Source organism: Dipodomys ordii, unplaced genomic scaffold, assembly GCF_000151885.1.
Source record: "Dipodomys ordii isolate 6190 unplaced genomic scaffold, Dord_2.0 Scaffold28, whole genome shotgun sequence".
NCBI lineage: Eukaryota > Metazoa > Chordata > Mammalia > Rodentia > Heteromyidae > Dipodomys > Dipodomys ordii.
Genome location: NW_012267244.1, coordinates 9,396,017 through 9,409,988, shown reverse-complemented (window position 1 = coordinate 9,409,988; position 13,972 = coordinate 9,396,017). Strand labels below are relative to the sequence as shown.

Genomic DNA, 13,972 nt, shown 5'->3' with positions numbered 1-13,972 from the left:
AAGTGGTAGAGTGCTAGCCTTGAGCTGAAGAGCTGAGGGACAGCGCCCAGGCCCAGAGTTCAGGCCCCACGACCGGACCCCCCCAAAAAAAATTTTTTTTAGCAGTAAAAGCATTTTTAAATGAAGCTGTGTACTTTAAAAAGCTGTGCCAGTGTTGGGGCTTGAACTCAGGGCTTGGGCGCTAACCCTGAGCTCTTTTGCTCAAGGCTAGCAATGTACCAGTTGAGCCACAGCTCCTCTTCTAGCTTTTTTGGTAGTTAATTGGAGGTAACAGTCTCATGGACTTTTCTGCCCAGTCTAACTTTGAACCACGATCCTTAGATCTCGGGTTCCTGAGTAGTTAGAATTACAAGCATGAGCCCCTGGCACCCAGCTATATTTTTTTATATAATACTATTACATGCTTAATAGACTGCAATATAGTATAAACATAACTTCTGTATTTTCTGATAACCAAAAGCAATTTAAATGATTTGCTTTATTAACTATGGCCTGGAACTGAGCCCACAGTCTCTCTGAGATATGTCCTTATTTCTGTAGTTTATGTAGTATATTTATATCTTTATGCAGTTTAGATTTTTATTCTTTTTAGTGTGAACTTAAGGCAATGGCTCTGAAACTCTTTGGTCTTGGGTCCCTATTACATGTTTAAAGTTAGGGAGGGCTTGAAAGACAGAAGTTGTATGGGTTTTTTATTACTAATTTCTGTATTTAAAATTAAAATAGAGTAAATTTTAGAATAGTTCACTATTCTAATAGAAATAATATTTTCAGGAAAAATATTTTTAAACAGAAGTATTTTAGTAAGAAGAATGAAATTAGTTCACATTTTTACTATTTTTTAAAAATGTTTGCATTAACAGGACACAAATTTCACATCACTTCTGCCCATAGTGTTTTATGATATGTTATGTTCATTAATTTCATGGAAGAGAATCCTAGGACATTATCAACTCCCTGGCAATGCCAGGGATCCGTGGGCCACATATTGCTACAATGAAATGTAACTGAGACTTTTTTTAAATTTAGATCAATATTGAATTAATGTTTTTGAAAACTTCTCGAAAGATTCTGGTAGTGATTATTTATGCATTTACATAAAAGAGCTAGGTTTAAACAGAAGATGTAGAACATGCCATTTGTAAGTATGGGTTCTTGAATTCAAATTTACAAATAAGCTCAATTATCCAAAGGATGTCCTTAGCTGTCACCTATTCTTAATCATTATTTCAACAAAATGAAAGTTATAAACAGGATAATACATTATCACTTGATTTCATGAATTGTTCTCACTATTATTCCAGACAGTTTAGAGAAAGGGGGGCTTGCCAGATGTTGGTGGCTCATGCCTATTACCCTAGCTCCTCAGGAGGCTGAGGTCTAAGAATCTGTGGTTTGAAGCCTTTGGACAGACAAATCCAAGAGACTCTTATCTTCAGTTAGCCAGCAAAAAGCCAGAAATGGAGGTATGACTCAAGTGATAGAATACCTACTGTGAGCAAAATAGCTGAGCTCAAGGACCTAAGTTCAAGTCTTCATGCTGGTATTAAAAAGGGGAAGGTGGCTTTATTAAACCTGTCTTGATGGGTAGTTTTTTTAGGTGGTTGCTATTATGGAATGTATCTGTCTTCTGCTTCCTAATCACTCCCCTCCTTCCCTCCTTTCCTTTTCACCTACCCTTCCAGAGCTTTTTTGACTGGCTGAGTTGAGCTGGATCCTCAACTTCTCTTTTAAGTCAATAATACTAAAGTCGATAATGTTAAATAATACTTTTCAAGTCAATAATATTAGACTCATTAATATCTACCTAAGCATGCAGTAAGAGTAAAACCTTATGCTCTTTAATGGCATCTGCCTCTGAACTTAGAGAAGTACAATGGCATTGTTTCTTGGGAACTTTGATTTCAGAAAAATTTATGAATACATTGTGGTTTTTATTCTTACTAGAAGGAATTTGATTATAGGTATCAACATTTGTGGTTGAACAGATAATATGAAGTGATTAATTTGTTTTCTGTATTTTACAGATTGTAAACACAGGAGATCATACTCTTTCTACAACAGTGGGAAAACGAAACAATGAAATAGGAGATAGTACAAGAAATGAGATAATTCAGAATCCTATTTCTCATGTCTCATCTTCAGAAAAAATGCTTATAAATACAGCAACTGAGGGGTTACTGAATGCTGCTTCTTTTACTCTAGATGATGATGTTTTTGCAGAAATTGAGGAGCCATCTAATTCAACTGGTATCATAGTTAATAGCAATTTACCTGTTGCCACTATGTCAGATTATAGGTTATTGTGTGGTATTGACAAATATGTTTGCAACAAGATTTGTCTTCTACCTGATGATGCAGATGGTTTGCCTCCACTTCTAGCAGCGTCTGGAGAAGAAGAATCAGGTAGGATAGCAGTTACTTAAAATTTTAAAAAGAATATGCTGGTGAATTTGATGTATATTTCATGAATTTTTACCTAGACAATTTTGTTGTACGTACGAGAAATGATTATTTTAGTTTACAAAAATCTTATTATAGAAAGCAAATCCTAAATGACTTGAACTTTTATGATTTGTTTTTTCACATCTGGATCCCTTATTAGAATTAGTCAAAGTGCAATATAGTCAAGAAATTCAGAGACTTGTAGCATTCCCTTATATTAGTGTTACGACTTAAAATAAGAATCATAGTACCAAAAGAAAAAGAGTATTAGATTAGATGACAAAACTAGGGATTTTTAGTTCCTCATCTGCTCTTTATTTCACATGTGATTTAAGCATCTTATTTTATTTCCTTGGGTCTTAGTTTCCTTTATAAACAAAATGATCTCTAAGGTCCTTTCCAAGTTAGAGATATATGACTCGCTCATAACTCAGAGTGGCACCCTAGAATAGGTACTTGGCATCTCAGCCATTATGTTGTATCATGAAACATGAAATGCTGGTCCTCTACGTGATATAGGGAGAAGAAGCTTAAGATACCTGTTCTTGGGCTGTCTGTAGGGTCCTTTTCTTTTCTTTTTGTTTTTTTTTGTCGGTTGTGGGGCCTGAACTCTGGTCCTGGGTGCTATCCCTCAGCATTTCAGCTCAAGGCTAGCGCTCTACCACTTGAGCCACAGCGCCACTTCCTGCTTTTTTTTTTCTGCTTATGTGGTGCTGAGGAATCAAACCCAGGGCCTCATGTGTGCAAGGCAAGCACTCTACCACTGAGCCACCTTCCCTGTAGGGTCCTTTTCATAAACAGCTACAGTGACAGAAATATATGAAGTGTATTCTTCGTATGCCTTGTATATTTCCTATATATATTTTTTTAACTGTGTGTCACTATAGCACCAAGAAGCATTTATAACATAAAGCTAACAGTATACCCCCAAGTTATCCATATTTGCTCTTTGTAAACTAGAAATTTTCACATACTTGTAAATTTCAGAAGCTAGAATTGGAATGATGGCCAAACTAGAATGCACTTTTGACATACTTGTTTTAAAATTTTGAAGATGCTAAAGTTTTACATGTAAGCTGTTTAATCAATGCATTTGTACATATTCTATATATACTTATGTACTATATGTATATATATATTGCTACATATATTTATAGTAACTATATATACAAATGATTTGTTGCATTTATAATATCTTTCCTGGATAGAAAGGTAAAGATGACTATAAAATAGTTGACAGGATATCAATTGATTTTATGAATATATTTTTGTTCTTCAGTTTCATCAAGCTATTGGTGAATTTTCACATTTGTATTTTTTCATTGTAAGCATATTTAAGAAGATATTTGTGCTGATTGATATGTGACCTCTTTTGTTTAGTGCCTGTCATACAAGAGCACCCATCCCATGAACAAATAATTTTGCTTCTTGAAGGTGAAGGTTTTCGTCCTGTTACATTTATCCTAAATGCTAATCTACTTGTGAATGTCAAATTAGTATCTTGTAAGTAAATATTCATCTTTTTGCTTAATTGTTAAGCTAGACTTCTGAAATAATTATGTCCTTTAAGTAAGATTTTGAATAGCAACAGTGAAAAAAATAAGCAGCATTTGATGTTGGTTCTTCAGTCATGTATGATTAAATAAATTTTACAAACTTATAATCAATGGAACTTGATGTATAAGCTTAAAAAGGTTTTCGTAATATCCCTCTGTTCATCCTAGGTTAAGTTCATTGTTTTAATAAATACAGTATATTTTAATTCTATACAGTGTACTCATGGCTTTTGGAAAAGTTGACATTTGGTAAATGAGATAAGCAGGAAGCATGATTTAGTAGCAAGAAAGATAAGTTTTAAAGTAAATGACATTAATCTAATTTAAAAATTCCTGAATAATAATCCTCATTACTCAGTAATATATTTGTCAGCTTATTATTCTCTTTGAAAGTAACATATTCTTAACTTACTTTATTTCAGAATATTAGTAAACCTCTTCAGTATTATTTGTTCTTTGATTTAAGATAATCCTTTTTCTTTTCTTACATTAAAATAAGAAAATAAGAAATTCAAAAAGTTGTGCTTCATGCAAAAACAGGTTTTAGCTTATTAGATTAATAGAAGTTAATTTATGATTGTATGCTTTTGTCATTCAAGATTCTTCAGAAAAATATTGGTACTTCTCAACCAATGGATTGCATGGTTTGGGACAGGCAGAAATTTTTATTCTGTTGTTATGCTTGCCAAATGAAGATAGAATTCCTAAGGACATCTTCAAACTGTTCATCACTTTGTATAAAAATGCTCTAAAAGGTATAACATTTTATTAGTACTGTCAGAATAGGAGATGTATAAACTAGTTAAAGGAGTTTATGTTTTTGCTTGTGTAAATTATATGGAAGATTGCTTCATTTGCAGTCTTCTTACTTCATTGCTGTAAAGGGATTGCTGATTTCCTTAAAAGAACCTAATCATCATTTTCACTCCCCTTATAATGATAGATTTAAGGATAATTAATAATCATTTTTCATCTTCTTAAACTTAGCACTAAATTAATTAGTGATTTGTGTCTGTATATAGAAGTTCAATATTTAAAATGGAAATCTGTCTACTTCCTTGATTTTTTTTTTTTTTTTGGCTGTTGTGGGGCTTGAACTCTAGGCCTGGGTGCTGTCCCTCAGCTCTTCAGCTCAAGGCTAGCACTCTACCACTTTAGCCAACAGTGCCACTTTCAGTTTCCTAGTAGTTTATTGGAGATAAGAGTCTCATGGACTTTACTGCTTGGGCTGGCTTTGGCATCAAACTGATTATCTTCCTATTCTCTGCATTTTAAGAGGCTGAGATTATAGTTATGTGCCACCACACAGCCTAGCTACTTGTCTAAGATTAGAAATAAGCAGACTAGTCATGGTGGTTCACAAATGTAGTCCCAGCTACTCCAGAGAGATTGGGATGATTATAATTCCAAGCCAACCAGTGTCAAAAAAAAGTGAAACGTTATCTCAATCAGTAGTCTAGCATGGTATATACTGTGATGCCAGCTACTCAGGAAGCATTAGGTAGTAAGATTATGGTCTTAGCCTGGCCCTGGACAAAAATGCAAGACATTGTGCAAAAAATAACTAAAAAATATCCAAGATGTGGCTTAAGTGGTAGAGCACCTGCCTATCATATGTGATGTCTTGAGTTCAACCGCATTATTGCCCCTCTCACTACCCTACCAAACAAAAAGAGAAAATGGAAAAAGGAAAAGTAGGAATGAGAAAAACATTCTCTATTTGTCTTAATAAACTCTGGGTTGGACATTTAGAATTGAAAAGTTTTGTCAACAATAACAAAACAATTTTTAATGTTTTTATTAACAATTTTATTTCTAGGAAAATATGTAGAAAACTTGGACAATATTACCTTTACTGAGAGTTTTCTCAATAGCAAGGATCATGGAGGATTCTTGTTTATTACACCTACTTTTCAGAAACTTGATGATCTCCCATTACCAAGTAATCCTTTTCTTTGTGGAATTCTTATCCAGAAACTGGAAATTCCTTGGGCAAAAGTTTTTCCTATGCGTTTAATGTTGAGATTGGGTACAGAATATAAAGGTAAGTTTGAGAATAATAAGATTGTATATTTTTAAATGCACTGTAAAGGAAAACATTCAGGGAGATTATTAAAATAATGTAACAGATTTACTGGAATTACTTTTCATTTGCTCTATTTTTAAATTCCTGAAGCATCTTCTACCAAGTTAATCTAGACAACCTTGGTATGTTATGTAGTTTCTAGGTGTTCATAAGTAACTTTAAATGTTTTCTGAAATTCCAAACAAAATGTAGAAAACTTTGATAGTGTTATTTTTGTTGAAGTCTTCATAGAAGCATGTATTAGTGAGAGTGAATAATTACCCCTTAGATTATCAGTGCTACTTTATTTACTTGCTGACTATAACCAAGAGTTAAGTATTTTGTCATTTTTCTGTGCCTTAAATTTTTAATTATTAGTTTTGGATTCTTGATATAATTTATTACTCAAAAATGATAATGCTAGGCACTGGGAGCCCATACCTATAATTGCAGTTGTTCAAGAGGTTGAGATCTGAGGGTTGCAGTTTGAAGCTAGCTCTTATCTCCAATTAAAACAGCAAAAAAGCCAGATATGGAGCTGTGGCTAGACGTAGTAGAGTGCTAGCCTTGAGTGAAAAAGCTAAGGGACAGTACTAAACCCCTCTAAGTTTGCTCTGGTATTGGCATAAAAACAACAAAAAAGTGATAGAGGCTAAATTGTTTGTGTGTGTGTGTGTGTGTTCTTGTATATACTTTTGACACAACTGGAGATTTGGAAACTGTTGTAATGGCCTAGGTATAGATCACAAAATTAATTACAGTGTTACTCTTTTTTTTTTAGTGAGGAGGAGAATTGATGCCAGTATTGGGACTTGAATTCTAGGCCTCAAAACTCTTGCTCAGCTTTTCTGCTCATGGCTACTTGAGTGCTCTACCACTTGAGTAACATTTTCACTTCTAGCGTCTTCGGGGCCCCCGCCCCCAAGTTAATTGGAAATAAAAGTTTCTCTAATTTGTCTGCCTTGGACAGCTTCAAATCCTCTATCCTCAGATCTAAGCTTCCTGAGTAGCTATGTGAACCAACAGTACCCAGTTAGTGGTTTAACATTTGAATTCTCATCAGATCTTTTTTTTTTTTTTGTCGGTCGTGGGGCTTGAACTCTGGGCCTGGGCGCTGTCCCTCAGCTCTTCAGCTCAAGGCGAGCGCTCTACCACTTGAGCTACAGCGACACTTCCAGTTTTCTGGTGGTTTATTGGAGATAGGAGTCTCACGTTCTCTCCTGCCCGGGCTGGCTTTGAACCGCGATCCTCAGATCTCAGCCTCCTGAGTAGCTAGGATTACAGGCGTGAGCCACCAGCGCCCAGCTTCTCATTAGATCTTTATCCTTAATTTTTTTTGGGGGGGGAGGTCCGGTCATGGGGCCTGAACTCTGGGCCTGGGTGCTGTCCCTCAGCTCTTCAGCTCAAGGCTAGCGCTCTACCACTTGAGCCACAGTGCCACTTCCGGCTTTTTTTCTTTTTGCTTATGTGGTGCTGAGGAATCGAACGAACCCAGGGCCTCATGCATGCATGGCAAGTACTCTACCACTGAGCCACCTTCCCAGCCCCTATCCTTAATATTTTTCAAGAAATAATTTGGTAAATGGGCAGTATATCACATCTGATGAATTTTAGGCATTTGATTCTAAATAATAAATTTTTTTTTTGTTGGTCATGGGACTTGAACTCTGTACCTGGGTGCTTCCCTCAGCTCTTCAGCTCAAGGCTAGTGCTCTACCACTTGAGCCACAGCGCCACTTCCAGTTTTCTGAGTGGTTTATTGGAGATAAGAGTCTCACAGACTTCTCTGCAAAGGCCAGCTTTGAACTGTGATCCTCAGATCTCAGCCTCCTGAGTAACTAGGATTGCAGGTGTAAACCACCAGCATCCGGCTCTAAATAATATTTTCTTGGTGGAAAGTTCAATATAGGGAAAATTTTTAAAGCCACATTGTGGTTTGAGGCTAGTCCAGCATAAAGTCCAGACAACATTTCAGCCAATAAGTTGGGCATGATGGTGTGCACCTGTCATTCCTAGACTGGCCCCCAAAACCCTGGACCCCTTTTCCTACAAAAGCTAAAGCAAAAAGGGCTGGGAGCATGAATCAAGTGGTAGAGCACCTGCCTAGCAAGTACAAGGTCCGGAGTTCAACCCCTGGTACTACTAAAACAGCAGCAACAACAAAAATTACTTTCCTTTGAGATTTTTGTTTTGTATAAACCAGAGAAGATAGTTAATTGAGTCAACTCTTTCTCCATTCAGCCTAATGTTTTGTTTCTGATAATATTGGAATGTCATTTTTTGTGTATTATATTTTGTTTTGTTTCCTAGGTCTGGGCCATGTTCAGATTGTTTGTTCATGACAAATGTTAACTTTGAGCCAGATCTCCAGCCAGGCTGTTTGCTGGTTATTTTGAATATGGAGTCTCAAAAACCTTTCTGCCCAGGCTAACTTTGTATCTTAGTATAATAGCTAGGATTACAAGCATGAGTCCCCAGTGCCCATTTTGAATGCTATTTTTATGGATGATTTGAAGTGACTAGCTAATCATAGTGAGTAGGGAAAATACAGTCTGTAATAAAGGCCAGTATTTTGGCTGATAACATCTATAAACAATAGGACCGAAAGTTGGAAAATTTTGAAGCAACACGTGTAAATTATTTTTTAAAATTGCAAGTGTTGAAACTGTAAAGTTAATACCTATTTAGTGATAATGAAGAAAAATAATCAATTATACATGGAAATAAGTACTCTCAACTATTTTCTGTATTCTTATGTTCTGCTAAATTTTAGATAAACTGGCAGTTTTTTAATTTGTTGTTTTGTTTGGGTCTGTGCATTTGTGTGAAGTTACTGGGGCTGGAATTCAGGTCCTGGGTTCTATCTTCCCTTATAGTTATTTTCCCTCAAAGCTAGTGCTCTACCCTGGAGGCACAGCTCCATTTCTGGCTTTTTGCTGGTTAATTGGAAATAAGAGTCTTGTGGACATTCCTATCCAGGGTGGCTTTAAACAGTGATCCTTGGATCTCAGCCTTCTGAGCAACTAGAATTACAAACATGAGCCACCAACACACAGCAAAATTGGCATTTAGAAGGTAGTGGTGCTCGTGTAATTTTAGATATCGCTTGGCTTTTATTATAGATATGTACAATTTACAATATGAAACAAGCTAATGACAAAAGTTAAGGTCTCAGGGGGCTGGGAAGGTGGCTCAGTGGTAGAGCGCATGCCCTGCATGCCAGAGGCCCTGAGTTCGATTCCTCAGCACCACATAAGCAAAAAGAAAAAAGCCGGAAGTGGCTCTGTGGCTCAAGTGGTAGAGCACTAGCCTTGAGCTGAAGAGCTGAGGGACAGCTCCCAGGCCCAGAGTTCAGGCCCCATGACCAGACCCCCCCCCAAAAAAAAAAAAAGTTAAGGTCTCAGAATAAATTACTAAAACTAATGCGAATTAGCTATGCTTTAATGTTGAGACAGTCTGATTGGAAAGTCATTAAGTCTTAAATTAGGTAGTATATAAATTCCCTTTTGTAACACTGATAGGCCATGAATCTGTTGAGAATAATGTAAATTTACACAATAAGGGTTAATATCATCTTTCATTTTCTCCTAATGACTGAGTGGTGCTTATGCATAATGTTTGCTTGAAAATAAGAATTAAAATAATAAACATGACTTTATTTTTTAAAATTTTATTGGTAGTAACCAGTTTTTCTTATGTATATGTAGCCTATCCTGTACCTCTAACAAGTATCAGAGGCAGAAAACCTCTTTTCGGAGAAATAGGACACACTATTATGAACTTACTTGTTGTGAGTAACAAGTTATTTTATTAAGTATTCTTATACTAGTAGTTGAACTATTGAACAAATTGTATTTGTTTACCGTTTTGATTTGGCATTTTGGGTATCTGAAAACTCTTATTAAAACCTAATTCACTTAATATAGAGTATTTTTGATGAGTTTTATTTCGGTATCTCTTCATTTATGGATGAATGATTCTGATATGTTCTGATGAGTTCTGTTGCAGTTTTTACATACTTAGGTAATATGAGACCTTTACACAGAGCTCTAGAATTGTTGAAGCTTTAGTAAAAGGATTAGTAGAAGGATTAGTAGTAAAATCAATTTGTGGTTTGGGACAAATAATGGCCTTAGTTTCCACATTTGTAATAGCAAAGGTTGGATTCAGTGCAGTTTGATTCCCTTTCACCCATTTTGTAATTTTGTGTTTACTTGTTGCCATAGAGAAATGTTTATGGATTTTTCATTAATCCATATCTGGTTTCAAGACTGTGTTAGTCAGATTTCTGCTAATATGACAAAATACCTGAAGTGATCAAATTATAAAGTGAAAAGGTTTACTTTGGTTCCATAGTTTCAGAGGTTTCAGCCCATAACCACTTGACACTGTTTTGTAGGGGAGAGCATAGGACAACATGTGAGAGCTCTTCACAGAGGAAGTCTGCTCACCTGATGGTGGCTGGGTAGCAAAGAAACATGAAAGGATTGGGACACTAATATCTTCTTCAAGGCACACTTCAATGACCAAACTTTCTTCTACTAAGCACCTCCTCCAAAAAGCTCCCCCTCCCATGCAGCACCACAGGTTAACAAACATTTAGCACATGGCTTTTGGGAAACAGGAAAACCATAGCAAAGACCTGTATTTGGAAGATCTGGGGCTAGAAATAGAAGTTATCACCAAGCACTGCAGAAGTCTTCTATTGGGTAGCTGGAAGGATTTGTTTAGTTTTGTAACAACTTATACAATTGGTACTAGCTTTCTAGATAGCATTTTGATAGCTCTGTCAGAAGCTTTAATGTGGTAGAGACTAAAAGGCTTTAATGGATAGGTAAATGTTTGTGAGTAGCAATGTAAAGTTTGTGGAAATGTGATTCTTTTATGTAGGATCTTCGAAATTATCAATATACCTTGCATAATATAGACCAGCTATTGATTCATATGGAAATGGGAAAAAGTTGTATAAAAATCCCTCGGAAAAAATACAATGATGTGAGTATACTTGGTTTATTAAAATTTTAAAGAATATGTTAAACATTAGAATTGCTTAGTATTGTTAAAATACATTTTTTATTTTGAATTAGGCTAATATATAATGGCAACAAGTATGAAATTGACATTTTAGGATTTGGTAATAATTTATTTAATCCTATTTTTTCATCATCAAGTGATTTTTTTTTTCTAGGTGATGAAAGTAATAAATTCTTCTAATGAGCATGTCATTAGTATTGGAGCTAGTTTTAGTACAGAAGCAGATTCCCATCTGGTCTGTGTGCAGAATGATGGTGTTTATCAAACACAGGCCAACAGTGCCACTGGTCATCCTAGAAAAGGTAAGATCACTGCTCCTAGTGCTAATTTATAAAGCCTCTTCAATTGAAGAACTCACTTCTAAGGAAAATACACATATATTTTACATATTTGCTGAAATGATAATAAATTCTTAGTTGCTTAATTGCTTGAAATTTCAGCTACATAAATAACGTGTTGGTAGAATTACTTCCAATTTGTGATATTTTCTTGTTAATCAAGCTTGAAGACTTGTAAGACTTCAGTCCTTTTGTGCTATTCATGTTTAATATACACTATGGGACGAGTCTGAGTAATTCTCTTTGGAGTAAGGTGGTTTCATTTTCGCATTTAGTCCCTGCCTAATTCTGTTAGTTAGGAAAGCACAGGGTGGAAAAAGGTGAAGATATGTAAAATTATAAATAGGTCAGGCTATAAAAATGATGAAGATGGTCAAGTGAAGAACATGTATGAGTGGCATTATGCTCTGTTGTGGCTGAATGGCCTCAATGACTGCTGTGATTACCAAATCCTTAAAATACTGGGCCTGAAAAATGTGAAGTGAGGTAGAGATAAGTATTCCATGTATTTAACACATTATTATAGGATAACATACTTAAAATAGCCTGATACTCTGGATGCTAATACAACTTTTTCCTCTTTATAAAGGCAACATATACTAATTTTTAGTGAGCTTAGGAAATGTCCTTTGAAAACTAGTAAAAGAAAGATTGCCGAGAAAAGGCTATTGTTGGCATTTTATTATCTTTCCTTTTTAACATTTTATACTGGGTATTTATACTTTTTGTATTATGTTTTACTTAATGTAAATTAACGTCATTACATTTAATAACTCAATATTGGTTGATAAGTAAATATATATGCACAGACAAAAATACGTGTGGTAAGATTCAGAACATATGAATATTTATACAGTAATTAAAAAGAACATTTTTGTCCCTTAACTATCTAGGCATCCTCTTACAGGTAACTGAACTAGTATTAGTCAGCTCCTTGATCCCTTTTTCAGAGACATTTTTTCCATTAGTAAATACATACATGCATAGACATCATCTCTAAGATATTTAAAAAAATTATTTTTGTCAGTCCTGAGGCTTGAACTTGGGGCTTGGGCTCTGTCCCTGAGCCTGTCTGTGTTCAAGGCTAGTGCTCTACCACTCGAGCCATAGCATCATTTCTGGCTTTTTCTGTTTATGTGGTACTGAGGAATTGAACCCAGGGCTTCATGCTTGCCAGCAGGCACTCAACCACTGACCACATTCCCAGCCCCATCTCTCAGATTTTTTAAAGATAAGTTATAACATTGTTCCATTTGTGCATCTTGGTTTTTTTTTAAATATTTCATGGTGATAATTCTTTGTTGATAATTAGCTTATCTGTCCCTTATGTTGTTATAAATTGTCAGCTATTTATAAAAATGCTGTTCTGAATAACCACATACATTATCTGTAGGATGAGTTCCTACAAATGGAATTTCTGTGTCAAAGTCACATTTATTTGTAATTTAATATACAGTTATCAGGTGTGGGCTTCCCTTCTGAATTATGGTCTCACTAATATTATTTCTCATACCCTTATATAAGCATAAACATTTAACATAGTGTAGCCTATTATTTATTACACAAAAAATTAAGTTTTTATTCTATATTTTAATTTTATCTTTTTTATTGGATTTCTGATGTATTAGAAACATAATATTTATTGAGTACTTAAAACATATATGATCTTGCCCAGACACTGGTGGCTTATGCCTGTAATCCTAGCAACTCAGAAGGCTGAGATCTGAGGATCATGGTTTGAAGCTAGACTGGGCAGGAAAGTTCAGGAGACTCTTATCTCCAATTAATTTACGCGTACTGCACACACACATACATACACACAGATACAGAAAGAGAGAGAGAGAGAGAGAAAGTAGAGCTGTGGTTCAAGTGGTATAAAGCACTAGCCTTGAGCAAAGAAGCCCAGGGACAGCACATACACACTCTCTCTCTCTTCTCTCCCTCTCTCCTCCGCCCCGTCTGTGGTGCTGTGACTCAAGTTCTATGAAGCACTAGCCCAGGGACAGTACCCAGGCTCTGAGTTCAAACCTCAGGACTAGCATTCCCCCCTCAAAAAAAAATGGTCCATATTCTGATTTTCACGAATATCACATAACATAAAATAAGCACTTTATAACATAATGGTTATTTTATTATCAGTGACAGGTGCAAGTTTTGTGGTATTCAATGGTGCTCTGAAAACATCTTCAGGATTTCTTGCTAAGTCCAGCATAGTGGAAGGTATGAGCTTCATTTTTGAATGTTTTAATACAAAGGTGTTCTTTTAAAAATGTATTTGATGTTTGTAAAAGAATTATATATGTTATAAAGAATAGGGCCATAGACTTAGGTGAAATGAAATTATCATCTAATCCAAGAATTACAGCATGACCCCAGAATTAACTACAAGACTTAATACTATGTTGAGTGTTATCTTCTTTAAAAAAAATATTATTACTGGGCTGGGAAGGTGGCTCAGTGGTAGAGCGCTGGCTTTTTATGCCTGAGGCCCTGAGTTCGATTCCTCAGCACCACATAAGCAAAAAGAAAAAAGC

At 35.5% G+C, this 13,972-nt stretch overlaps 1 protein-coding gene across 3 annotated transcripts in view; it reads left to right on the top strand.

The window, feature by feature from the left end:
- The window catches only part of Zfyve16 (zinc finger, FYVE domain containing 16), a 40,829-nt gene that overhangs the window by 15,083 nt on the left and 11,774 nt on the right, over positions 1-13,972 (top strand). For all 3 annotated transcript variants that reach the window (XM_013015906.1, XM_013015905.1, XM_013015904.1), the window contains 8 exons: positions 2,028-2,401; positions 3,824-3,948; positions 4,601-4,756; positions 5,821-6,045; positions 9,774-9,856; positions 10,957-11,061; positions 11,255-11,402; positions 13,578-13,658. In XM_013015906.1, coding sequence (XP_012871360.1) covers positions 2,028-2,401; positions 3,824-3,948; positions 4,601-4,756; positions 5,821-6,045; positions 9,774-9,856; positions 10,957-11,061; positions 11,255-11,402; positions 13,578-13,658 — 1,297 coding nt within the window. The remainder of the gene's footprint in view (positions 1-2,027; positions 2,402-3,823; positions 3,949-4,600; positions 4,757-5,820; positions 6,046-9,773; positions 9,857-10,956; positions 11,062-11,254; positions 11,403-13,577; positions 13,659-13,972) is intronic.